Source organism: Heterodontus francisci, chromosome 34, assembly GCF_036365525.1.
Source record: "Heterodontus francisci isolate sHetFra1 chromosome 34, sHetFra1.hap1, whole genome shotgun sequence".
NCBI classification, from domain to species: domain Eukaryota; kingdom Metazoa; phylum Chordata; class Chondrichthyes; order Heterodontiformes; family Heterodontidae; genus Heterodontus; species Heterodontus francisci.
The window spans coordinates 23443209-23469112 of record NC_090404.1 but is presented as its reverse complement, the minus strand read 5'-3'; the positions used below and the strand labels follow the sequence as shown (position 1 = coordinate 23469112).

The 25904-nt window shown below is 44.5% G+C and overlaps 1 protein-coding gene across 1 annotated transcript; it reads right to left on the bottom strand.

The window, feature by feature from the left end:
- Positions 1 to 22402: 22402 nt before the first annotated feature.
- LOC137348732 (probable G-protein coupled receptor 139) lies at positions 22403 to 25037 on the bottom strand. The gene is made up of 2 exons (XM_068013985.1): positions 24968 to 25037; positions 22403 to 23310 (listed from the first exon to the last, which is right to left on the bottom strand). Exons 1-2 carry the CDS (start codon positions 25035 to 25037, stop codon positions 22403 to 22405), a joined length of 978 nt encoding a protein of 325 aa, XP_067870086.1.
- Positions 25038 to 25904: the final 867 nt, after the last annotated feature.

The following is a 25904-nucleotide window of genomic DNA, read 5'->3' as shown; positions in this document are numbered from 1 at the left end:
GATGGAAGCCCAGTAATATGTTATGTAGTGATTGGATACTAACTGTAATCCTCAGATCCATTTAATATTCCAGTAATCCTATTAAATACAAAAGGAATTTTATGATTGCATTTCCATTGGAAGATAGTGAATTGGCACCCCGATCGATGGAAAAGAAAATCGGACAGAGCATAAAATGTGCTGCCAATTCGTTATGTGATTTATATGACTGACCAGGACTGATATCAGCCGAACGCTGCTACTAGCTCCCGCACCACTGGTCGCTGACCGCCTCAGCAACTCGGTTTCTCCCCATCCTCCCCACTGGCCACCTCGCTGCTCACCCCACCCCCTTCATTTCCTGGCCGATTGTTCTGCCTGCCCCCTCCAGCCGTTAGTTCTTGGTTGCGCCACTTCGGTCCTCTGGGCCGCTCGCTCACACGTTTGATCATTCTCCACGCGCTGCCCGAAGAAGCAAGGCAGGCCACAAGGGGTAACGGGTGGACATAGGAGCGAGTGGCCGAGAGGAGGGAAGTGGTGCGGCCTACAGCCAGCGGCTGGACGGGGGCAGGGAAGTGGGGAGCGAGCGGCCAGAGAGCAGGATAGCGAGGGCCGGGAAACAATCGGCCAGGAGAGTTGGGGGTGGTGGGACAGGGGAGGTGCAGCGAAGTCATGAGCGAGCTGCTGAGGGGAGGAAGCATCGAGGCCTGGAGTGAGTTGCCAAGGTTGGAGAGCTCCAGCCCAAAGTCTCCCATTCAGCTGCTCCCTCCAGCTGAGTCGGGGGTTGGATACCCGATGATGATTTATCACGCATGCGCGAAGATGAACCGGGCACGGAAACATGATGACGTTGGCACTGCACGATTACGTCATTCTGCGCATGCGCCACTTAGTCCTGGCCAGATGTTGGCTGTGCATGCGCTCAGATTGGAGCTCTCTGACGACATCAGCGGGCCGCTGCCTTGTCAGGGGTCACTTTTTAGAATCATAGAATGACACAGCACACAAGGAAGCTATTCGTCCCATCGTTCCTATACTGCTGTTTCAAAGAGCTGCTGAATTAGTCCCACCTACCTGCTCTCCAAATAGCCCTGAAATACTTTTCCCTTTCAAGCAATTATCCAATTCCGTTTTGAGAACTGTAATTTAAGAAGAAACAGCATTGAATGTGGTGCAGGAGCTTCTGCAGCGTTGATATAGTGTGAAAACTCAATGACACCGAGATTTGAACTCAGAATTCTAATACAGTTCGAAAAAAAATGTTTTTGAAATATTTATTTGTGGAATTGATTTCAAACCAAAATTTTTGAGAAGTTTATTCCAATCAAACAAGTCCTTATTTTGCTGAGTCAATATATATAATCTAATTACCCTCGCTAATAAATCTGTTATAGAGGCATTTATATAAGGAAATAAATTTGCAGGGCTACGGGATAGAGCAGTGGAATAGGACTGATTGGATTGCTCCACGGAGAGCCGGTATAGACCTGACAGACAGAATGTCCCCCTCCAGTGCTGTAAATGACTCTAAGAAAAACAACTCCAGCTTTTCCAGTCTATCCAAGGAACTGGAATTCCTCATTCCTGATTTTAACATTCCATTGAAGATGCCAAAAGCCAAAACATCTGTTGTTTATAACAGGGCTGCTGAAATGTTCGGAGTGCCATGAGCTCAAAGCCATTTTTGAATATGTTAAAGGTGACTTCTAAAAAGCACCTGGTGCTAATTTAAATTAATGATATGTTTTGGGTGCAAAAAAGGTGGATTGTAAACTCCAGTCCCTACCACCGGAGCATCAGATTTGCATGCCTGTTGATGCTGATGCTATGAAATAACCACTGAGCTGAAGCTGAAACCAATCGAAGGAAGAAATGACTTCACATATATCAAGCACAATGCGGGTCTGGTTTACGTCAATCAGAATGTTGTGATGTCAAGCTCCACTCCAGAAATATCAACACACAAATGAATACTGACGCCGCACTTCAGTACTGAGGCAGTGCTGCACTGTACATGGCGGTGTGTTCCAGTTGAGATTAAACTGTTGCCTCATCTGAACTGTCAGGTGGACTTCAAAGATTCCCTAGCCCTAATTGGAAAAGAGAACGAGAGTTATCTCCGGTATCCTGGTCAATCAGCAAATCCAAAACAGATTTATTGAGCTGGGAAAAGGAAAACTGTCATTTAAACAGCGCTTTTCATGACTCAGGACATCCCAAAGCACTTTACAGTCAATTAAGTACTACAGTCACTCTTGTAGTAAACGCAGAAGCCAATTTGCACACATCACGCTCCCATAAGCACCAATGTGATAATGACCAGATCATCTGTTATTGTCATGACCATATTGGTTGAAGGATCAATACTGACCAGGACACCGGGCATAACTCCGCTGCTCTTCTTCAAAATCGTTCCATGTGTTCTCTTACGTCTGCCTGAAAAGGGAGATGTGCCTCCATTGTAAGGTCTCATCCAAAAGATGCCATCTCCAGACACACAGCTCTCCCTCAATACCGAAGTCATAATTAAGCCTTGATTTTTGTGCTCATGGACTGAATCAGGATTAAAACCCAAATCATATAACTTAAAGGTGGAAGTACTACCAACGGAGTCACTGCTGACACTATGAGTGCAGGGCGTAAGGGAGGAAAGTGCATTTCGCAATAATAAGTTGGAAGATAGAAAAACAACTGCCAAGGCAGCAACGGTAATGTGGAGAAACAAACAATTACAGAAAGGGGCAGCACAGGAGGAAGCCATTCGGCCAGTCGTGCGTCTTTGACAGAGCAGTCATACCTTTTCATCGGGAACGATAATTTTACCAGTTGAAGAGCAGACAAAAAAAACTGTCCCATTATCACCCACATTTTGTTTTGTATTATCATCCCTATTGTCAGTTTATTCAACATGTCTTGCAACCTGTCAGAGCCATTCCCTTCAGATCTTCCACTCCCCTACCTCCACCTGTGCACTTATTTTTGACTTGTTGCACTTCTGCCTTTTCCAGATCTGAAGAAAGATCATTGACCCGGAAGGTTAACTCTGTTTCTCACTTCCAGATGCTGCCAGAACTGCTGAGCATTTTCTGCTTTCCTTCAGGAAGGAAACAATTTTGCTCGTGACAATTTGTACAGCAGCAGAAAAGTTTCATTACCTGACATAGGAATCTGACCAGGACCATAGGAGTGAAAGGGCATAATACTAACCACTAGACCACCAGGGAATCACTTATGCATCATTGCAAGTTAGCTAACCTACGCTGATTTCCCTATTTCGTTCAGGCCACTGTCACCACATACAGGTTTCTCGCACCAAAGGGCATGTTTCATTATAACGCAACAGACTTGTTCAGGAAAGGACAACACCAGGTGTAATAGGTAAGAACATGAAATGGACAGTGAGGTGAGAAGTATCAGAAGCTACATATGCACAGATTTCGATTTCCAAATTGCACCAACCTAATCAATGCGGTTCCTATGAAACGTGCAAGGCAACGTACAGCTGTGGCACATCAATAGAAACAACTGACACGCAACAAAGTCTGCCACTTTCATGTGGCATCTCCTTCTGCTCCTGTTGCTGCCTCTCTGCCATCTCTCTGCACCCGTCCAGTTCCCAGGTTAATTAGCTGCCTGGTGGTAATACAGTGACTTCATGAAATTCAGCTTTACCTGGAAAGCAGGGAGTGGGAATGAAAGATGCAGAAAAATGAGAAGCGATGGGTTTTGCAGATAACAGGATAAGTCGGCACCAGGATCTCATCTTACTGCTTCTTCCAGATACTGAATGTATGAATGTGCAAGAGCTGTTCCCGCTGCCCATTATCCACAGTCACACTCTTCTCCCAATCTTCTACATGTTGCTAAGCTTTGAAATTGTGCACATTTTCACATTGCATTTCAATGTGAGGAAAGCAGAGGTACGAAACACTAATGTTGTTCAACAGATATAGAAAAAAAAAGAGAGGTCGTGCAGGGAGAGTTTAGGGAACTTGGAAAGAAAGAAGAAAGGTCAATCTCAAAAGTAATACCATCCAGATTACTTACGGTACCACACACAAGTGAGGATAGAAATAGAAGGATACAGCAGATGAATATGTGGCTGGAAGGATGGTGCGGGAGGGCGGGATTCAGATTGGGGCTTGCTCCGGGGGAGATGGGACCTGTATAGAACTGGCTTGTTGCACTGAACAGAACTGGAACAAATGTCCTTATGGGGAGGGTTTAAACTAAATTTACAGGGGTGTGGCGATCAGGAGGTAATATTTGAGAGGAAAACAAATGTTCACAGAGAATTGGCAGAGACAGATAGAGTAGGAAATAGTAAGGTATTAGGGTGGGATCAGCGTAATAGGGAATGTAATGTGGTCTAAATAATGTTTACCGGGCATGATGTAAATTCGCAGAGTGTGGAAAGAAGGTTTGTAAATAAGGTTGGTGAGCTGGAGGGGCAGATTGCCACGTGCATGTATGTTGTTTTGGAGATATCGGACACCTGGCTCTAAAAAGGGCAGGACTGGGTACTAAATATTTCTGAGTATAAGGTCTTTAGTAAAGAGAGTTGGAGGGGTAGTATTTATTAAGGAGATCATTATAGTGCTGGCAAGAGAGGATGTTCCAGACGTGTCCAGGGCAGAATCAATTTGGTTAGAGCAAAGAAATAATAGAGGTACCAATATATTGCTGGGTGCATTCCATAGGCCACCAACTAGTGGGAAAGATATAGGGGAGCATTTTGCAAGGAAATTACAGAAATCTGCAAGAATTAAAGAATAGTTATGATGGGGGGATTTATCTTTAAATAGACTAGGCTAGTCATCGTGAAAATGACGGCGAGGGACAAGATTTTCCAGAGTGTCTTCAGGAGAATTTTCTGCATCAGTATGTTTCCAGTCCAATGAGGGAAGAGGCATTTCTGGATTGTTTCTGGGGAATGCGATTGAATCAAGTGGTTCAATTGGCTGTAGGAGAATATTTAGGGATGGTGTTAATAGTATCATAAGGTTTACGTTGGCTATGGAAAATGAAAAGGAGCAATGTAGAACGAAATTGATCTATTGGGGGAGGGGCAAGTTCAGTGGAGTAAGAACGGATCAGGCCCAAGTAATTGGGGATCAAAGATTGACAGGCAAAACTGTAATGAAACGATGGGCTCCCTTTAAAATGGTGACAGTCAAGGTAACTTTCCATGAAAAAAAATATACACAGCTGCCTGGATAAAGAATGAGACAGAGAGTAAGATGAAGCTGAAAAAGAATTCATATGACAGATGTCAGATGGTAATACAAATGAGAAACATGCTCCATATAGAAGGTTCACAGGGAAATGTAAAAAATAAGAGAAGCAAAGAGAGAGTATGGGAAGACACCACTAGCTAGCATAAAAGGGGAAAGCATTTGTCTTCTATTGGCATATAAATTGCAAAAGCGTGTTAAAACGAGGAGAGGGGCCGATTGGGAACTTAAAAGCGGATTCACACACGGAGGCAAGGGGCATGGCTGAGGTTCTTTGCATTTGCCTTTTCCAAGGAAGAAGATGCTGCCCAAGTCATAGTGAAAGAGGGGGTAGTTGAGACACTAGATGGGCGAAAGATTGATAAAGAGGAGCGAATGGCTACAGTGGCTGCACTCAAAGTTGAAAAGTCACAAGGACAGGATGAGATCCATCCAAGGATATGAGGGAAGTAATGGTGGAAATTGTTGTGGCACTAACCATAATCTTCCAATCCTCCTTAGCTGCAGGGTATTGCCAGAGGACTGGAGAACTGCAAATGTTGCACCCTTGTTCAAAACTGGGGTATAAGGATAGCCCCAGCAACTACAGTGCAGTCAGCTTAACCTCTGTGGTGGGAAAGCTTTTAGGAAGGATAATTCAGGACAAAATTAACACTCACCTGGACAATTGTGGATTAATTAAGGAAAGCCAGTGTGGATTTTTAAATATGATTAAATCGTGTTTAATTAACTTGTTTGAGATTTATGATGAGGTAACTAAGACGGTAGATGAAGGTAATGCAGTCGATGTGGTTTACATGGACTTCCAGAAGACAGTTGAAAAAGTGCCACATAACAAGCTTGTCAGAAAAGCTAGAGCCAGTGGAACAAAATTGACAATGGCAGCATGGATACGAAATTGACTGCAGGAGACCAACCTTGGTTCAATGAAGAGTGCAGGAGGGCATGCCAGGAGCAGCACCAGGTATACCTCAAAATGAGGTGGCAACCGGGTGAACCTACAACACAGGACTACTTGCATGCCAAACTGCATAAGCAGTATGCGATAGAGAGAGATAAGCGATCCCATAACCAACGGATCAGATCTAAGCTCTGCAGTCCTGCCACATCCAGCCATGAATGGTGGTGGACAATTAAACAACTACATGGAGGAGGTGGCTCCACAAATATCCCCATTCTCAATCATAGAGGAGCCGATCACATCAGTGTGAAAGATAAGGCAGAAGCATTTACAATAATTTATTTATTTAGAGATACAGCACTGAAACAGGCCCTTCAGTCCACCGAGTCTGTGCCGACCAACAACCACCCATTTATACTAATCCGACAATATCCCCCATATCCCTACCACATCCCCACCATCTACCAACACTAGGGGCAATTTACAATGGCCAATTTCCCGATCAAATTGCAAGTCTTTGGCAGAAACCGGAGCACCTGGTGGCAACCTACGCGGTCACAGGAAGAACTTGCAAACTCCACACAGACAGTACCCAGAACTGAACCCAGGTCGCGGGAACTGTGAGGCTGCGGTGCTAACCACTGCGCCACTGTGCCGCCCAACCAGCTTCTGTCAGAAGTGCCAAGTTGATGATCCATCTCGACCTCCTCCTGAAGTCCCCAGCATCACAGATCCCAGACTTCAGCCAATTCGATTCATTCCACATGATATCAAGAAACGACTGAAGGCACTGGATACTGCAAAGGCTATGGGCCTTAAAATATTCCGGCAATAGTATTGAAGACATGCACTCCAAAACTTGCCACACCCCTAGCCAAGCTGTTCCAGTACAGCTACAATACTGGCATCTACCCTGAAATGTGGAAAATTGCCCAGCTATGACCTGTACATAAACAGGAGGACAAGTGCAACCCGGCCAATTACTGCCCCAGCAGTCTACTCTCAATCATCAGTAAAGTGGTGGAAGGTGTCATCAACAGTGCCATCAAGCAGCACTTGCTTAGCCATAACCTGCTCAGTGATGCTCAGTTTGGATTCCGCCAGGGCCACTCAGTTCCTCACCTCATTACAGCCTTGGTTCAAACATGGACAAAAGAGCTGAATGCAAGAAGTGAGGTGAGAGTGACTGCCCTTGACATCAAGGCAGCATTTGACCGAAAATGGAATCAAGGAGCCCAGCAAAACTGAGGTCAAGCGGAATCGGGGAAAACCCTCCGCTGGTTGGAGTCATACCTAGCGCAAAGGAAGATGTTTGTGGTTGTTGGAAATCAATCATCTGAGCTCCAGATACTGAAGCAGTCCGTGTAGAAATGTAGCAAGACCTGGACGATATCCAGGTTTGGACTGATAAGTGACAAATACCATTCGAGCCACACAAGTTCCAGGCAATGACTATCTCCAACAAGAGAGAATCTAACCATCTCCCCTTGACATTCAATGGCATTACCATCGCTGAATCCCCCACTATCAACATCCTAGAGGTGACCATTGACCAGAAACTGAACTGGAGTAGCCATATAAATGCAGTGGCTACAAGAGCAGGTCAGAGGCTAGGAATCCTGCGGCAAGTAACTCACCTCCTGACTCCCCAAAGCCTGTCCACCATCTACTTGCCTGGATGGGTGCAGCTCCAACAACACTCAAGCAGTTCGACACCATCCAGGAAAAAGCAGCCCGCTTCATTGGCACCCCATCTACAACCATTCACTGCCTCCACCACCGAGGCACAGTGGCAACAGTGTGTACCATCTTCAAGATGCACTGCAGAAATGGACCAAGGCTCCTTAGACAGTACCTTCCAAACCCACGACCTCTACCAACTAGAAGGACAAGGGCAGAAGATGCATGGGAGCACCACCACCTGCACGTTCCCCTCCAAGTCACACACCATCCTGACTTGGAATGATATCACCGTTCCTTCACTGTCGCTGGTTCAAAATCCTGGAACTCCCATCCGAACAGCACTGTGGGTGTACTTACCCCACATGGACTGCAGCGGTTCAAGAAGGCAGCTCACCACCACCTTCTCAAGGGCAATTAGGGATGGGCAACAAATGCCAGCCTGCCCAGCGACGCCCACATCCCATGAATGAATGGAAAAAAAAGGAAACAGAGAGTAGTGGCGAACGGTTGTTTATCAGCCTAAAGGAAGGTAAAGCATGGGGTTCCCCAGAGGTCGGTTTTATGACTCCTTGATATATTTATATATAATCACCTAGACTTGGATATAAAGGGCATAATTGCAAAAGTTGCAGGTGACACAAAATTTTGAAGCACGGTGAACTGCGAGAACAACAATGATAAACGTCAAGAGGGCACAGAGAGCCTGGTGGAATGGGTGGGCACATGACAAGTGAAAATTAGTGACACAGAGAAGTGTGAAGTGAATCGTCTTGGTAGGACGAACGAAGAGAGGCAATATTAAATGCTGGGTACAATTCTTAAGCTGGTGCAGGAGCAGAGGGATCTGCAGGTATATATACATAAATCAATCAAGGCAGCAGAGCAGGTTGAGAAAGCGGTTAATAAAGTGTATGGAATTCTGGGCTTTATAAATAGGAGCATCTAGTACAAAAGCAAGGAAGTTATGTTAAACCTGTATAAAACACTGTTCCGGCCTCAACTGGAGCACTGCGTGGGTGTTGGATGAGGTGAGCTACGTTTGCAGAGAGCTGACACAGACACGATAGGCCGAATGGACTCATTTTGTGCTGTAACCATTCTATGACTCTGTGACTCTCGGTATGTCCCGTTGACACGAAGCAGAACAAATCCATTCCAGTCATTACCGCTTCATCATCAACAAAGTGATGGATGGGTTTGTCGACAATGCTAACAAACATCACTTACTACCTGTTCACCAACGCATAGTTTGGCTTCTGTTAAGACCACTCGTCTCCAGGCCTCATTGCAACCTTGGTCCAAACTTGGATAAATAGTTGAATTCCATAGATGAGCTGAGGGTAACTGCCCTTGGCAGCAAGGCAGCATTCAACCGAGTGTGGCAACAAGGAACACTAGTAAAATTGTCGTCTTGGGAAAAACTTTCCATTGAGTGAAGTCATTAAGATTCGAGGTCAATCATCTCAGCCCCAGGACATCGCTGCTCGGGTCCCACAGGGCAGTGTCTGAGGCCTACTTATCTTTGGCTATTTATAAATGATGCTCATTCCATAATAAGTTCCAACAAGAGAAAGTGTAAGCATGTCCTTTCACATTTCTCAGAATTGCTCACATCCTATTTCCAATCATCAATATCATTGGCAACACCATTGGTGACCATGCCTTCAGCTGCCGAGGCTGTAAACGCTGGAATTCCCTCTTTGCCTCCATCATTCGCTTTCCTGCCTTCGAGGGTAGGTGGTGGCGTAGTGGTATTATCACTGGGCGAATAACCCAAAGACCCAGGGTGTTTTTCTGGGGACATGTGTTCAAATCCAACCACAGCAGAAGGTGGAATTTGAATTTAATTTATAAATCTGGAATTAAAAGCTTGTCTAATGATGGCCATGAAACCATTGTCGATTGTTGTAAAAACCCATCTGGTTCACTAATGTCCTTTAGGGAATGAAATCTGCTGTCCTTACCTGGTCTGACCTACATGTCACTACAGACCCACAGCAATGTGATTAACTCTTACATGCCCTCTGAAATGGCCAGCAAGCCACTCAGTTGCACCTAACCGCTAGGAAGTCAATAAAAGGAATGAAACCAGACGGACCACTGGCACCGGAAACGACAACGGCAAACCCAACCCTGTCGACCCTGCAAAGCCCTCCTGACTAACATCTGGGTGCTTGTGCCAAAGTTGGGAGAGCTGTCCCACAGATTAGTCAAGCCTGACATAGTCATACTCATGGAATCATACCTTACAGACAATGTTCCAGATACTGCCATCACCATCCCCGGGTATGACTTGTCCCACCAGCAGGACAGACCCACCAGAGGTGGTGACACAGTAGGAAGGGAGTTGCCCTGCCAGTCCTCAACATCGACTCTGGACCCCATGAAATCTCATGGCATCAGGTCAAACATGGGCAAGGTAACCTCCTACTGATTACCACCTACCGCCCTCCCTCAGCTGATGACTCAGTACTCTTCCATGTTGAACACCACTTGGAGGAAGCACTGAGAGTGGCAAGGGCTCAAAATGTACTCTGGGTGGGGGACTTCAATGTCCATCACCAAGAGTGGCTCGGTAGCACCACTGCTGGCCGAGTCCTAAAGGACATAGTTGCTAGACTGGGTCTGCGGCTGGTGATGGGGGAACCAACACGAGGGAAAAACATACTTGACCTCGTCCTCACCAATCTGCCTGCCGCAGATGCTTCTGTCCATGATTGCATTGGTAGGAGTGACCACCTCACAGTCCTTGTGGAGACGATGTCCCGCCTTCACATTGAGGATACCGTCCACCATGTTGTGTGGCACTATCACCGTGCTAAATGGGATAGATTTCGAACAGATCTAGCTGTGCAAAACTGGGCATCCATGAGACGCTGTGGGACATCAGCAGCAGCAGAATTGTACTCAACCACAATCTGTAACCTCATGGCCTGGCATATCCCCCACTCTACCATTACCATCAAGCCAGGAGACCAACCCTGGTTCAATGAAGAGTGCAGGAGGGCATGCCAGGAGTGGCATCAGGCATACATCAAAATGAGGTGTCAACCTGGTGAAGCTACAACACAGGACTATCTGCATGCCAAACTGCGGAAGGAGCATGCGTTAGACAGAGCTAAGCGATCCCATAACCAACGGATCAGATCTAAGCTCTGCAGTCCTGCCACATCCAGCCATGAATGGTGGTGGACAATGAAATCTAACTGGAGGAGGTAGCTCCACAAATATTCCCATCCTCCATGATGGAGGAGCCCAGCACTTCAGTGCGAAAGATAAGGCAGAAGCATTTGCAACAATCTTCAGCCAGAAGTGCCGAGTTGATGGTCCATCTCGGCCTCCTCCTGAAGTCGCCAGCATCACAGATGCCAGACTTCAGCCAATTTGATTCACTCCACGTGATATCAAGAAACGACTGAAGGCGCTGGATACTGCAAAGGCTATGGGCCCTGACAATATTCCGGCAATAGTACTGAAGACCTGTGCTCCAGAATAGCCGCACCCCTAGCCAAGCTTTTCCAGTACAGCTACAACAGTGACATCTACCCTGCAATGTGGAACATTGCCCAGGTATGTCCTGTACACAAAAAGCAGGACAAGTCCAACCAGGCCAATTACCGCCCCATCAGCCTGCTCTCAATCATCAGTAAAGTGATGGAAGGTGTCATCAACAGTGCCATCAAGCGACACTTGCTGAGTAATAACCTGCTCAGTGACGCTCACTTTGGGTTCCGCCAGGGCCACTCAGCTCCTGACATCATTACAGCCTTGGTTCAAACATGGACAAAAGATCTGAACTCAAGAAGTGAGGTGAGAGTGACCGCCCTTAACATCAAGGCAGCATTTGACCATGTATGGCATCAAGGAACCCGAGCAAAACTGAGGTCAATGGGAATCGGGGGAAAACCCTCCGGTGGCTGGAGGCATACCTAGCGCAAAGGAAGATGGTTGTGGTTATTGGAGGTCAATCATCTGAGCTCCAGGACATCACTGCAGGCGTTCCTCAGGGTTGTGTCCCAGGTATCTTCAGCTGCTTCATCAATGACCTTCCTTCAATCATAAGGTCAGAAGTTGGGATGTTCGCTGATGTTTGCACAATGTTCAGCACCATTCCTGACTCCTCAGATACTGAAGCAGTCCGCTTAGAAATGCAGCAAGACCTGGACAATATCCAGGCTTCATTTGAGAAGTGGCAAGTAACATTCCCGCCACGCAAGTACATTCTCCAACAAGAGAGAATCTAATCATCTCCCCTTGACATTCAACGGCATTACCATCGCTGAATTCCCCATTATCAACATCCTAGGGGCTACCATTGACCAGAAACTGAACTGGAGTAGCCATATAAATCCCGTGGCTACAAGAGCAGGTTGGAGGCAAGCAATCCTGAGGCGAGTAACTCACCTCCTGACTCCCCAAAGCCTGTCCACAATCTGCAAGGCACAAGCCAGGAGTGTGATAGAATACTCTCCACTTGCCTGGATGGGTGCAGCTCCAACAACACTCAAGAATCTCGACACCATCCAGGACAAAGCAGCCCGCTTGATAGGCACCCCATCTACAAACATTCACTCCCTCCACAACCGACGCACAGTGGAAGCAGTGTGCACCATCTACAAGATGCACTGCAGCAACGCACCAAGGCGCCTTCGACAGCACCTTCCATATCCCCGACCTCTACCAACAAGAAGAACAAGGGCAGCAAATACATGGGAACACTACCACCTGCAAGTTCCCCTCTAAGTCACACACCATCCTGACTTGGAACTATATCGCCGTTCCTTCACTGTCGCTGGGTCAAAATCCTGGATCTCCCTTCCTAACAGCACTGTGGGTGTACCTACCTCAAATGGACTGCAGCGGTTCAAGAAGGCAGCTCACCACCACTTTCTCAAGGGCAATTAGGGATGGGCAATAAATGTTGGCTTGGCCAGTGATACTCACATCCCAGGAATGGATAAAAAAATGTATATATAAATACTATGGCTACAAGAGCCGGTCAGAGGCTCGGAATCCTGTGCTGAGCAAGTTACCTCCTGACTTCCAAAAGCCTGTCCACCATCCACAAGGCACAAGTCAGGAGTGTGATGGAATACTCTCAACCTGCCTGGATATGTGCAGCTCCAACAACACTCAGGAGCCTCGACTCCATCCAGAGGACAAAACAGCCCACTTGATTGGCACCCCATCCACAAACATTCACTCCTTCCACCACCAATGCACAGTGGCAGCAGTGTGTCCCAAAAAACAAGGTCCTGGATGACAAAGATGTCAGAAAGCATCATGAAACAGATAAAGGGAGAATACAATGGAGAAGCATGCTGAATATAAAAATGTGCAGAGAAGAGGTGAAAATATAATGCTGCATGCGATCCTGGGCTTTATAAATATAGACATCGAGTACAAAAACCAGGAAGTTATGATGAACCTTTGTAAAACGTTGTTTCGGCCACAACTGGAGCATTATATCCAATTCTGGGCACCAACCTTTTGGAAGGGCGTGAAGGATTTGAAGAGGATACAGAAACGGTTTACTGGAATGACTCCAGGAATGAGGGATTACAGTTCCATGGATACACTGGAGAAGCTGGGTTTGTTCTCCTTTGAAATGAAGACTTTATAGAGGAGTTTAAATTCATGAACGTACTTGCATAGAATACATACACACATATACTGTTTCCAGTGGCTGCAGGGTCGATAAAGTTACAACACAGAATTATGGTGTTTGTCAAAAGAACCAGAAGTGACATGATCAAAAAAGCTTCTTACACAATGAGTTGTTAGGATTTGCACTGCATTGACTGAAAGGGTGTTGGATTGAGATTCAATAGTAGACATACAAACTGCAGAGAGCTGGAGAAAAGACTGGGAAGTGGATCTAACAGGACTACTCATCAAAGGATCTGATATGGACTCGAGGCACCTTCTGTGCTGTGTTGAGCTATGATTCTTTGATGGCAACATTATTAACTTCCAAGTAAATGGTGTCGTTCAGTTATTGAAACGTTTCATAGGAGTTATATCGAACACCAAAGCACATAAGGACCAGGATTTTACCCTTGGCGGACGGGAGCTGGCCACCGACTGAAAAGTCGGTAGTGAACCCGCTTCCATCAGGCCTGGGAATCTGATACTTACTTTGCGGGTCCCCGCCCTTTAGTTGCTCTGAGGCGGGACTTCCACCTGCTTGAGGCAGGTAGTCCCGCCTAATAGTGCAGCCCATCAATCAGCAGGCCGACGGCTCTTAGTCCCAGCAGTGCCCCGGCAGCGGTGGCCACTGCTGGAACTACAGTCCAGCTTGAAGAAGAAGACATTGGAGCACACGGAATAAAGGTAGGTTTCGGTTGCCTCGCTGGGAGTGATCGTTCGGACCACAGGGAGGCATGAATTATGAATTGGGGGGATGGGGAGGCGTGTTGTGTGTTGGGAGCTGTTGGAGCAGTGGAGGTGGTCCTCCATCGGGCACAGGTTGACAGATCATGAGACCATAAAAAGTCGCCAGCTTTTGTCAAGTGGCTTCTCCGGGCCTCGGCCACCTGACCAGCCTGTGTAAAGTGGTGACAGAGGCGAGCAGGATGGGAAGGGCCGCTGGAGACTCCAGTTCCATTTTACGCCACCCCCTCCCCACCTTCCCGCTCTTTGAGGGGGCATAAAATTCAGTCCATGGTGGTATTGGGACAGGCGACCGAAAACATGGTTAAAGGAGTTGAGATTAAGGACTGTCCTAAAGGAAGAGAGAGAGAGAGAGAGAGGGAGAAAGGATCACAGTAATTCATGGATGAAATTCCAGAGCTTGGGGCCCAGGCAACTGAAGGCACGGCCAACAGTGGTTGCACAATTAAAATCAGGATGCACAGAAGTCCATCATTGAAAGAGTGCAGACATCCAGGAAGGTTGTAGAGCTGTAGGGCATTACAGTAATAGAGAGAAATAAGGACATGGAGAGATTAGAAAACAATGATGAGAATTTTTAAACTGAGATATTGCAAGAAGGGTAGCCAATTTAGATCAAACATGTTGGGTTTGGGAAATTGCATTGCTAAGCTATTTCTCTACTATCCAGACAGCCTGTCCGGCTCAACAGACCCCCGGGACTGCATAATAACATAAGAAATAGGAGCTGGAGTAGGAACTTAGCCTTTACACCTACTCCGCCATTCAATAAGATCATGCTTGAATTTTTACTTCAACTCAACCTTTCGACACTATCCCCATATTTTTTTAATTCACTTAGTACCCAAGAAACTGTGGATTTCCCTTGTGAATATACTCAAAGAATGAGCATTCCTAGCTCTCTGGTGTATAGAATTCCACAGTTTCACAACCGTTTGAGGGAAGAAATCTTAGTCCTAAATGATAGACTCCTTATTCTGAGATTCTAGGTTCCCCAGTCAGGAGAAATACGTTCTCAGCATCCACCATGTCCAAGTCCTCAAGAATTTTGTAATTTCAATTTTATCACCTCTCACTCTTTTAAACTCGAATGTAAACCCAGTCTACTCAGTTTCTTCTCATTGGACAATCCATTCATCCCAGGAACCAGTCTAGTGATCCTACGATGCACTCCCTCTGGAGCAAGTATGTCCTTCCTTGGGTCCAAAGAAAAAGCTACACACAGCACTCAAGCTATGGCTTCACCAATGCCCTAAGAATTCTTTACGCTCATACTTCAATCACACAGTAACAAATGCTAACATATATCCGAATTTATTTCTGTTCCTTCATGTTAACCCTGGTCACTCTGAATGAAAACATTTCCCAGTCTCTCACCATTCAAAACAAAAACTTGTTTTTTCATTTTTTTGTACCAAATTGGGTAATTCATATTTCTAAAGTTATACTTAACTTAAGGGGAATTAAGTGCCCAGGCAACTTTACCCCTCCCTAATGCCCTGAAATATCTACAGCTTTCTATATTCCATGGAATACAAACCTAATTTATTTAATCTAGCCTCATACTCTCAGCATTAGCATTATGGAAACATTCTGGTGGATTTGCACTGCCCTGTTTCCAAGACCAATATATACACTTTATACGATGCCATTCCCAGTACTATACCCAATGCTCTAGGTGTGGTCTAACCAAGACGTTGTATAGCTGAGCAAAGCTTTAACCACTTTATATAACTGCCTCTGATTGTACATCTAGGTAATTAGATTGCATTTCCGAAAGGCAGGCAGTGACTAGTGGGGTTCCACAGGTGCTAGGACCCCAGTTATTCACAATATACATTACTGATTTAGATGTGGGAACTAAATGTAATATCTCCATATTTGCAGATGACACAAAACTGGGTGGGAGGGTGAGTTGTGAGGAGGATGCAGAGAAGCTTCAGGGTGATTTAGACAAATCACAGGGTGATTTGAGTGAGTGGGCTAATGCAGTATAATGACGGATGCAGTATAATGTGGATAAATGTGAGGTTATCCACTTTGGTAGCAAAAACAGGAAGCCACATTATTATCTAAATGGCTATAAACTGAGAGAGAGGAATATGCAGCGAGACCCTCGTGTTCTCATACACCAGTCGCTGAAGGTAAGCATGCAGGTGTAACAGGTGGTAAAAAAGGCAAATGGTATGTTGGCCTTCATAGCGACAGGATTCGAGTACAGGAGCAGGGATGTCTTGCTGCAATTATACAGGGCCTTGGTGAGGCCACACCTGGAATATTGTGTGCAGTTTTGGTCTCCTTATCTGAGGAAGGATGTTCTTGCCTTGGAGGGAATGCAGTGAAGGTTTACCAGACTAGTTGCTGGGCTGGTGGGACTGACGTGTGAGGAGAGATTGAGTCGGTTAGATTAGATTAGATTAGATTAGAGATACAGCACTGAAACAGGCCCTTCGGCCCACCGAGTCTGTGCCGACCAGCAACCACCCATTTATACTAATCCTACACTAATCCCATATTCCTACCAAACATCCCCATCTGTCCCTATATTTCCCTACCACCTACCTATACTGGTGACAATTTATAATGGCCAATTTACCTACCAACCTGCAAGTCTTTTGGCTTGTGGGAGGAAACCGGAGCACCCGGAGAAAACCCACGCAGACACAGGGAGAACTTGCAAACTCCACACAGGCAGTGCCCAGAATCGAACCCGGGTCCCTGGAGCTGTGAGGCTGCAGTGCTAACCACTGCGCCACTGTGCCGCCCGTTAGGATTAGGTTAGGATTATATTCACTGGCGCTCAGAAGAGTGAGGGGGGATCTCATAGAAACCTATAAAATTCTAACAGGACTTGACAGGGTCGATGCAGCAAGGATGTTCCCGGTGGTGGGGGAGTCCAGAACCAGGGGTCATAGTCTAAGGATATGGGGTAAACCTTTGAGGACTGAAATGAGGAGAAATTTCTTCACCCAGAGAGTGGTGAGCCTGTGGAATTCGCTACCACAGAAAGCAGTTGAGGTCAAACCATTGTATGTTTTCAAGAAGGAGTTAGATATAGCTCTTGGGTCCAAAGGGATCAAAGGGTATGGGGCGAAAGTGGGAACAGGTTACTGAGTTGGATGATCAGCCATGATCATAATGAATGGGGAAGCAGGCTCGAATGGCCTACTCCTGCTCCTATTTTCTATTACGAGACAGCAAAATAAGGACTTTTTTGCCGGGCATAATGATTTTCAAAAAATAATTTGAAATGAATTCCATTCATAAATAACATTAAATATTTTCCAAATGTTATTAATAATCCAGAGTTCAACTTTAAATTCCATTGGAGCAGCAAAACCTCATCATTTATCACACACTGTGATTTTGGCACTGTATAAGCTCCTGTAGCTCTTTCAATATTATTTTTCTTAACGCCCAGCTTTCAAAATGGAATTGGATATGAGTAAAGATCAGGGAACTGGGACGAATTGGAAATCTCTTTCAAAGAGCCGGAATAGGCGTGATTGGCCAGATGGATTCCTTCTGTGCTGTGTCATTCTATGATTCGATTGTCAATTCAGTTTCTGCCAATCTTCGCAAATATTGCACCAGAAATCTATTTCAGAAAAAAAAGCAAAAGAAGCAAAGAAAAATTCTTTCAGCAGTTATTCCAATAATACCCTAGTCTTTTGTCCCTATCGCTAAATACCTGGGACAAGTTAAGGATGCACTGATTAGCTATTCCTCTATTATCTTAGTATTTGACCCATTCACAAAATATCTGGAGCAGGGTAAATATATATTGAACAGCTAATCCTCTATTACACAGACATCCTGTCCCGTTCACCGTATACCTAAAGCCAGTTAAAGTGCTTTCAGCAACTATTTCCCTGTTACACAAGAATCCCATACCACTTACTAAACATCTGGGGCAGGGTAAGGATACATTGATAAGCGATTGCTCTATTACCTTAGAATTTTTCCCCACTAACTAAACATCTGGGACAGAAAAAGGATACAATGGTCATTGATCAACATTCGTCTATTACCATAAGATTTTGTTCCATTCACTAAACATCTGGGACAGGGTGAGGAAGCATGATCAGCTCATTTACCAAACACCAGGGTTTGAGTAAACATTTTTCAGCAGACAGCTAAATTCGTCGGCTGTTTGTCCATTATCCAGACACTCTACCCCATTCACCAGATGCCTGGGGCAGAATAAAAATACATTGATCAACTTTAACCAGTCACTCAAAATCATGTGGAGTCTGGATACTGTAGTTAGGGCGAAACTGTTCCAGTTGTTGGAAGTTTCGAGACCAGACGACATCAATTTAAGGTGGCTGGCAAGAGACACAACAGCAACATGAGGAAGAACGTCTTTTTATGCAACGGGTGGTTCCGATCTGGAATGCACTCCCTCAGAATGCAATGGTGACAGATTCAATCAAGGCATCACGAGAGATCTGAACAATTATTTAAAGAGGAAAAAAAGAAGTGGCACGGCAAATAGGTAGAGAAGTGGAACAAAGGGAGATCGTCTTGCAAAGAGCCAACACGGACACAAAGGGGTGAATGACCACCTTCTCTGCTCTAATCATTCTATGATTCTATCTCTCCATCTTAATATATAATTTCATGACAACTATCCTTGATGACTACCATTCCTGTGGTAACTAATTGAATGTCCTGGACTCCAACCTCTAATTCCCTCACCTAAGGCATCCGCACACCCACTGAAGCCTCCAATATACCACGCAGGCATCCAATCACCCCAGGCCTTCATTCACCCAAAGGCCTCTGATAACCCCCTACCGAGGACTCAGTGCTCCCTCACCTTAGGCCCCGGCTCGCCCCAGGATCAGCAGCCCATCTCAGAACGCCATGCCTCTCTCCAGTCGACACCTCTGCACTCCAATGATCAATTCCCCCATCGACCCCCTCAACCCAACCGATTGACCTCTCCTCCTCCAATTGAGTCCACCTCCCCAATCGATGACTCCCAATTGAAAGCCCTCCAATTAGTCCCCCGTTGAGTGACGCCTCTCACCAATTGTTTCCCGATAGATGCCTCCTGATCAACTTCCTAATCGACATCACTTCACCAGCCCACCCCGATAGATCTGCCCCTTTGATCGATGCCCTCCAATCAAACCCCTTACATCCGACATGGACTTATCAGCTGTGGACCTTCATTAAACCGGCTCCCTGTCTGACAGGAGGCCTCTGGTCAGGCAAGAGATAAATGACGTCACATACATACCGTGGAGGTAAAACTCTGCAGCGCTACTGGGATCCGGAAATTCAGGTTATCCATGACTTTCTGACAGATTGGCTCCCTGCAGGTCATGGCAGTCAAAATATTCCCTGTGGTCCACCCCATATAGAGCATGTTCTTCACACAAGGCCCGACATTCACGTCGAATGTGTTCTCCAGCCGCAGTAACGAATCCCAATCGAAAGAGCTCCCACTCCTGGGATTCTTCCCTCACTGCTTGCAGTTGCAGTGAACTATTGAAGGTATATCCCGTGAACAATTGTAGAGTTTTCCAGTGCTTCATTGTAGCTTTATCCAGTGCCCCATTGCAGGTTTATCCAGTAAACTATTATAGGTTATGTACTGTGATGCTGCAGGTTTACCCAATGTCCCATCGTAGGCTTAACCAGTGAAATGTTGCTGCTTGATCCAGTGAGGTATTGAGGTATTTATTGATCATTTGAAGATTTATCTACTGAACTATGATAGGCTTTTCCAATGATCTGTTGGAAGTTTATTTGGTGATGGATCACCGTTTTATTCAATGTTTCATGGCGGGTTTCTCCCATATCAATTAATGCGAGACGCCTACACTTTCCATTTACTGGACGGACAAGTTGTGATTGAAAGCTTGAACCTGGTTTAAAATCAAAGGAAGTTGAATGGCTCATACCAAACAGCCAGCTGTTCATTATTAATGCATATCAATATTGGGTGATCAGACAAAATGGATCCAAACTCTTCCACGTGGGTGTGCATGTTGAATGAATTGATATAATGGGTAATGGGCTCAGGAAGAGGAAGCTACATGTGTTATTTCCATTATTGGCGCCTAAGCAATATTTTCATAGCTTAAATCAGTTCAAAACCAAACAGGACTCAAAAGCATTTCGAAATAAAACACGTGTACATACATAGAGAAAACAATGCCTTTAGAAACTGACACCGAAAACAATGAGCACAGAGGCAGATTTCAATGAAATTTTTACTCATGCCTCAACTGGCAGAAACAATTTTAAAGGCGACAATATTGCAGGTTAAATATTGAATTCGGAGTAGCACTAAGAAGCTTCACCAAGGGGAAAGACTTCCAAGAACAAAAAGAAGAAACTTCAAGACTACAAGAGAGCTCATCATTCTTCTGTCTTGATAGTGAGATCCTTGGCTTCAAAGTCCATGCATATTGCTTGTGTCTGAGTGTGGTGGGAAGTGTTAAATCATTAAAGGTAACTTTGATTAACATACAGAGTTGTGTGACGTGCATTGGATGATTACCCGTCCATATTCATGAATAACTGGAAGAACTTTTTTTTATTATTCGTTTGGGGGATGTGGACTGGGCCAGCATTTATTCCCATCCCTAATTGCCCTTGAAGGTGGTAGTGAGCTGTCTTCTTGAACCATTGCAGTCCTTGGGGTGTAGGCACACCAACAAGAAGATAATTCCAGGATCTTTACCCAGCGACAGTGAAGGAACAGCGATATAGTTCCAAGTCAGGATGGTATGTGGCTTGGAGGATAACTTGCAGGTGATGGCGTTTCCATGCATCTGCTGCCCTTCTTCTTCTAGGTGGTAGAAGTCGTGGAGTTTGGAAGGTTCTGTCGAAGAAGCCTTAAGTGAGTTGCAGCAGTGCATCTTGTAGATGGTACACACTGCTGCCACTGTGCGTCAGTGATGGAGACAGTGAATGCTGAAAGTATCGATGGGTTGCCCATCAAGTGGGCTTTGGTCTGGATGGTGTCGAACTTCTTGAGTGTTGTTGGAGCTGCACCCATCCAGGCAAGTGGAGAGTATTCCATCACACTCTTGAGCAGTGCTTGTAGATGGTGGACAGGCTTTGGGGAGTCAGGCGGTAAGTTACTCGCCGAGGAATTCCCAGTCTCTGACCTGTTCTTGTAACCATAACATTTATATGGCTACTCCAGTGCAGTTTCTGCTCACCCCCAGGATGTTGATCGTGGCAGAATGCATCGATGGTCATGCCATTGAATGTCAAGGGGAAATGGTTGCATTCTTTCCTGTTCGAGATGGTCTATGCCTGTCACTTGTGTGGCATGAATGTGACTTGCCACTTATCAGTCCACGCCTACATGTTGTCCAGGTCTTGCTGCATGTGGACATGGGCTACTTTAGTATCTGAGGAGTCGTGAATGGTGCTTCATCTGTATCTCTATCGGTGTCCATTGAGGATATATCCAGTGATCTATTAAAGGTTGATGCAGTGACCTACTGTAGGTTTCTACATTGAGCTATAGCAGATTGAACTAGTGTTGTATAGCAGATTCATCCTATGACCAGCTGTAGGGTGGTGCCGTGACCTACATAACATTTATCAAGTTATCAAATGCCACTTGATTCAGTGACGTATTCTGGGATGATCCGGAGATCTACTGTAGTTTGATCCGGGGATCTATTGTATCCAGGTTGTTGGATTACGGTAAAAGATGGATACCAAACTCCACAGTGCAAAGGGAGCTGGTAAACTGTACTGCCAATGATAATCAGAAAGATAATTCACGGTGACACACCTAATTGTGTTTGGAAGTGTAATGTGGAGCGATGGCCAATGATGAGAAGACATTGGATGGGGTTAGGTAAGAGACTGTCCTAATCACAAAAATCAATTGTAGGTTAAAGTTAAATTACCTTCAATAATCCTGAATTTAAAGAACGACACATCACAAGTCTGATTGCCTTTCTTGGTGATTACTTGCATCGAATGAATGAAGCTGAGCTTTGCTTTGACCCAGACCCTGACGCTGACCCTGACCTACAGGTTGGATAGCACCACTAGAACAGAAATGGAAACATTTTCGTAGAGTAATCTCAGGTTTAATTTGGGCGTTGGGAAAAGGTCTTGCAGTAAACGTCTGCGTCTGTGTCTGGGAAGAACAGACCACCTGTGAGAAAGGAACTGAAAGAGTCAAGAATGGATGATTCAGCAGTACTTTTGCAATTTCTTACTTTAATTATTGATCCATTTTAACAAGTAGCCTGCGTGAATATTTAATGCCATTCTTTAACTCTGCTCGGAATTTACTCTGAGTCACTGTATAAATAAAAGTGTTAATGCAGCAACTCAGGAGTTGAAGCACATTTCCACTTTCCTGCAGAATAAATTTCGGGTCATTGAAATTCGAACCAGCAAAATAATAATCGTTTGTAATTCTAACATATAGAAAGTCAACAACATAAACTGTCCATAACAGGATGAAATTGCCCGAGATGGAGAAGAGTAAAACAACGGACTTTCTTCGGCTCTCTATCTCTGGGTCACTCCGATTCTCTCCATTGCTGTGGGCTCGGAGTCGCCTGCGGTCTCCGCTGGATGCTAGAATATGTCTGACGGTCAGAGCATTGAGAAGTAGTATCAGGAGGAATGGGATACATGGGGTTAAAATACGGTCGCTCCAGTGAAAAGTTGTCCATACCAGTGACGAGTAGAATATTAATTTAATGCTGCAGTACCATGGCACGGTGTTAATTATGTACAAAGGTTTATATACAAAGTACCACGGGATATTTTTAAAACAGCCCAGAGTACAGACGATTGCTATAACTCGAGTCGCAGTTTTCCTGGTGCAGTATTTTGTTTTCAGATTTTGGCAACAAATGGCCACAAATCGATCAAAGGTGAAAGCGACGGTTAACCAGACAGAACAGTCTCTGGCTGCATAAACCAGCGCATTACTGAGGCAACATACCGGGGTGATGAATAAGAAACTGCGGCGAAGATAAATGCCACTAATCCGATTTAATATTACTCCAGTGACAATCACCAGGAGATCCGTCACGGCCATGGACACCAGGTACCGAGTGATACATCTGGAGAGACCGCACCTTCCTCGGGACAAGATCACAATCGCCAATAAATTAACTGTAGGAGTGAGAAAGGGAAACCAGTAGTGAGACTGACAGCCACAACATCGGTTCCACTGAATTTGTAAGTAATTTATAGCATTGTTATTTAATAATGCCAGAAACTCATATATTTACTCTGGGATTAACGTGTTAATTACACAGAAATGGAAGTCAGAGATCCCAAAGATAGATGCCAGAAGTGATAGGCCGATCCTGCCCGTGCTGACTTGTTGAATGAACTTTCCAATCAATCCCACTCTCTTGCTCTTTCCCTACAGTTCTTCAATGTTTCCTTTCAAAGTGCATATCATCCACGATGGACCAAATGGTCTCTTCTTGTGCTGTGAGATTCTATGATTCAATTAATCATTGTAAGCAACAAGCAGTTCATTAAGCGCTGAGCTGGGAGAGATGCAAAGAGCAGCATCTAATTTAAAACCCATTAGCAAATTGGATGAATGATTGAAGATCAGATCATTGTGAGCAGACATGTATGTGTACCTTGATTAATAGAACCAGTGAATCATTTATTCATTATTTTCAACATTGACAAATGCAGCAATGATGTATAACTTTCCTTTAATGAACTATTTTGTTAAAATTTGGTATTTTTAAAATAATCATTAAATTAACTTAGCTTTTCATGGCTTCTTGAAATAAGTTTATTGAATAGCTATCAACATCCAAACAGTGTGTTAACCGTGTCATATACACAGTGAGTGGGTGATGGAATTATTTATTTAATTCCGGCAGAAGCTTCATAATTATTAATTTCAGAGAGTGTTGGTATTCCTGAATGAAGCGAAACAAAATTGATTAGAATTGCTGCTGTCCGACCCAGCAGTAAATAGACCACGTTCACTATAGTCTATTCTATATCATATTGTAAGCTGCCCAGATATACCTTCGAATTGATTCTTACACAAGACCCCATCAGTGTCAGATCACCGGTCTCTTCAATGTACATAGACAGACTATTTGAATATGCCTTCAGGGTGAGTTATTAAATTGCACTGTAGATAGCTCTATAAATGTGATATCATGTGATAATATCCTTGAAAATAATATACTGAACAGCGCAGTACAAAATATAAGATCATAGTTTTAATTATGTGATAATGTCACTCACAGTACAGCACCAATAACAAAGCAGGAAATTATATACACACCATTATCTTAGTGTGATACCATTCATAGTGAAATATCAATAACATAACAGGAAATATATATGTACATATATACACTGTTCTAATAGTGTGATAATACCACTCACAATTGAGCACAAATAACATAATCGGAAGTTATATATGTATATATACTTCAAAGTATTCTGGAGTTTTCTTGACCTCCGACTTGATACATTTATAGAAGAAATTAAATCCAACAAACGTTAAATATTTACAGCTGAAAGGCAAAGCTAATTAAGGAAATAAGTCTGTAAAAATGTTTATATTTGTGTAGGAGACTGAAGGACGACCATAACTTCAGTAAAACCATCTCACTGAGAACTCAGAGGAAGGGAAAGATATTAAACTAATGAAACAGCTAACACTGGAGAGATGAGAGATGATAAAACATTGAGAGAAATATGGTGAATAACTGGATACCTAGTGTAAGCACCAACACAGTTTAACAAAGATTTGCACAATGAATAATTAACGCAAATATCTTACCTGGAACGCCAAGAGCTGCAAGAATTGGATAAAGGATGGCAAAGACTGGATTGTTTGTCGGTGTATGCATTATCTTGGAGAAGCAGTGAACTGGAGACTATAGTTCTGGCAGGAGGCACATGAATATTCCAATTATTTACATTTTCTGCTAATCTCTAGTGGAGCAATTAGATTGCACCATCGTCCATGTTAGTTCCAGCCATTTGAACAAACAAAGTCAAGACGTCACTGTCAACTTGTGTTACAACTGATTTTAATAAATGAATATTACAGAGAATGAAATAGAACCTCTTCGAAACTGGAATATAGGCTTGGTAGCATTTCTTCAGAAATTCAAAGTCTTGTCGGTGAAACGGGTCCATACACATGGAGGAGACCAGAAATAAGTCACCAACTAATGCTGAGTGAACAGCGCTCGGTCTGCAAGACACAGTACACCATGTTGACTGGCTTGAGCCACCCTCAAGGAAAGATCGGGCCAATGTTTGATCTCTTCGCTTGTCCAGTAATTTCTGCCACTGGGTAGTGTGTGTGGCTAGCAGGTGCACTTTATACTCCAGCTTGGTTTAGTAAATACGCATTGCTCAGACTCATCAAAGTATAAACGAATCTGAGGCATTAGAAGGTAGTTTGTGTGTGACAAACAGAGCTCAGGAGTAAGGCAGAGCTTCAGGAGAGTAAGAGAGAGTTGAATAAGTGTATGGACATGTGTCAGATACATCACTAACAATATATTCACACAGTGCGGGTACTGAATGACCATGTGTCAGATACAACACTTACAATACTTTCATACAATGCGAGTACTGAATAGTCATGTGCCATATCCGTCACTAACAATATATTCACACATTGCGGTTACTGAATGACCATATGCCAGATGCATCACTTACAATATATTCACACAGTGCAGGTAATGAATAGCCATATTTCAGAC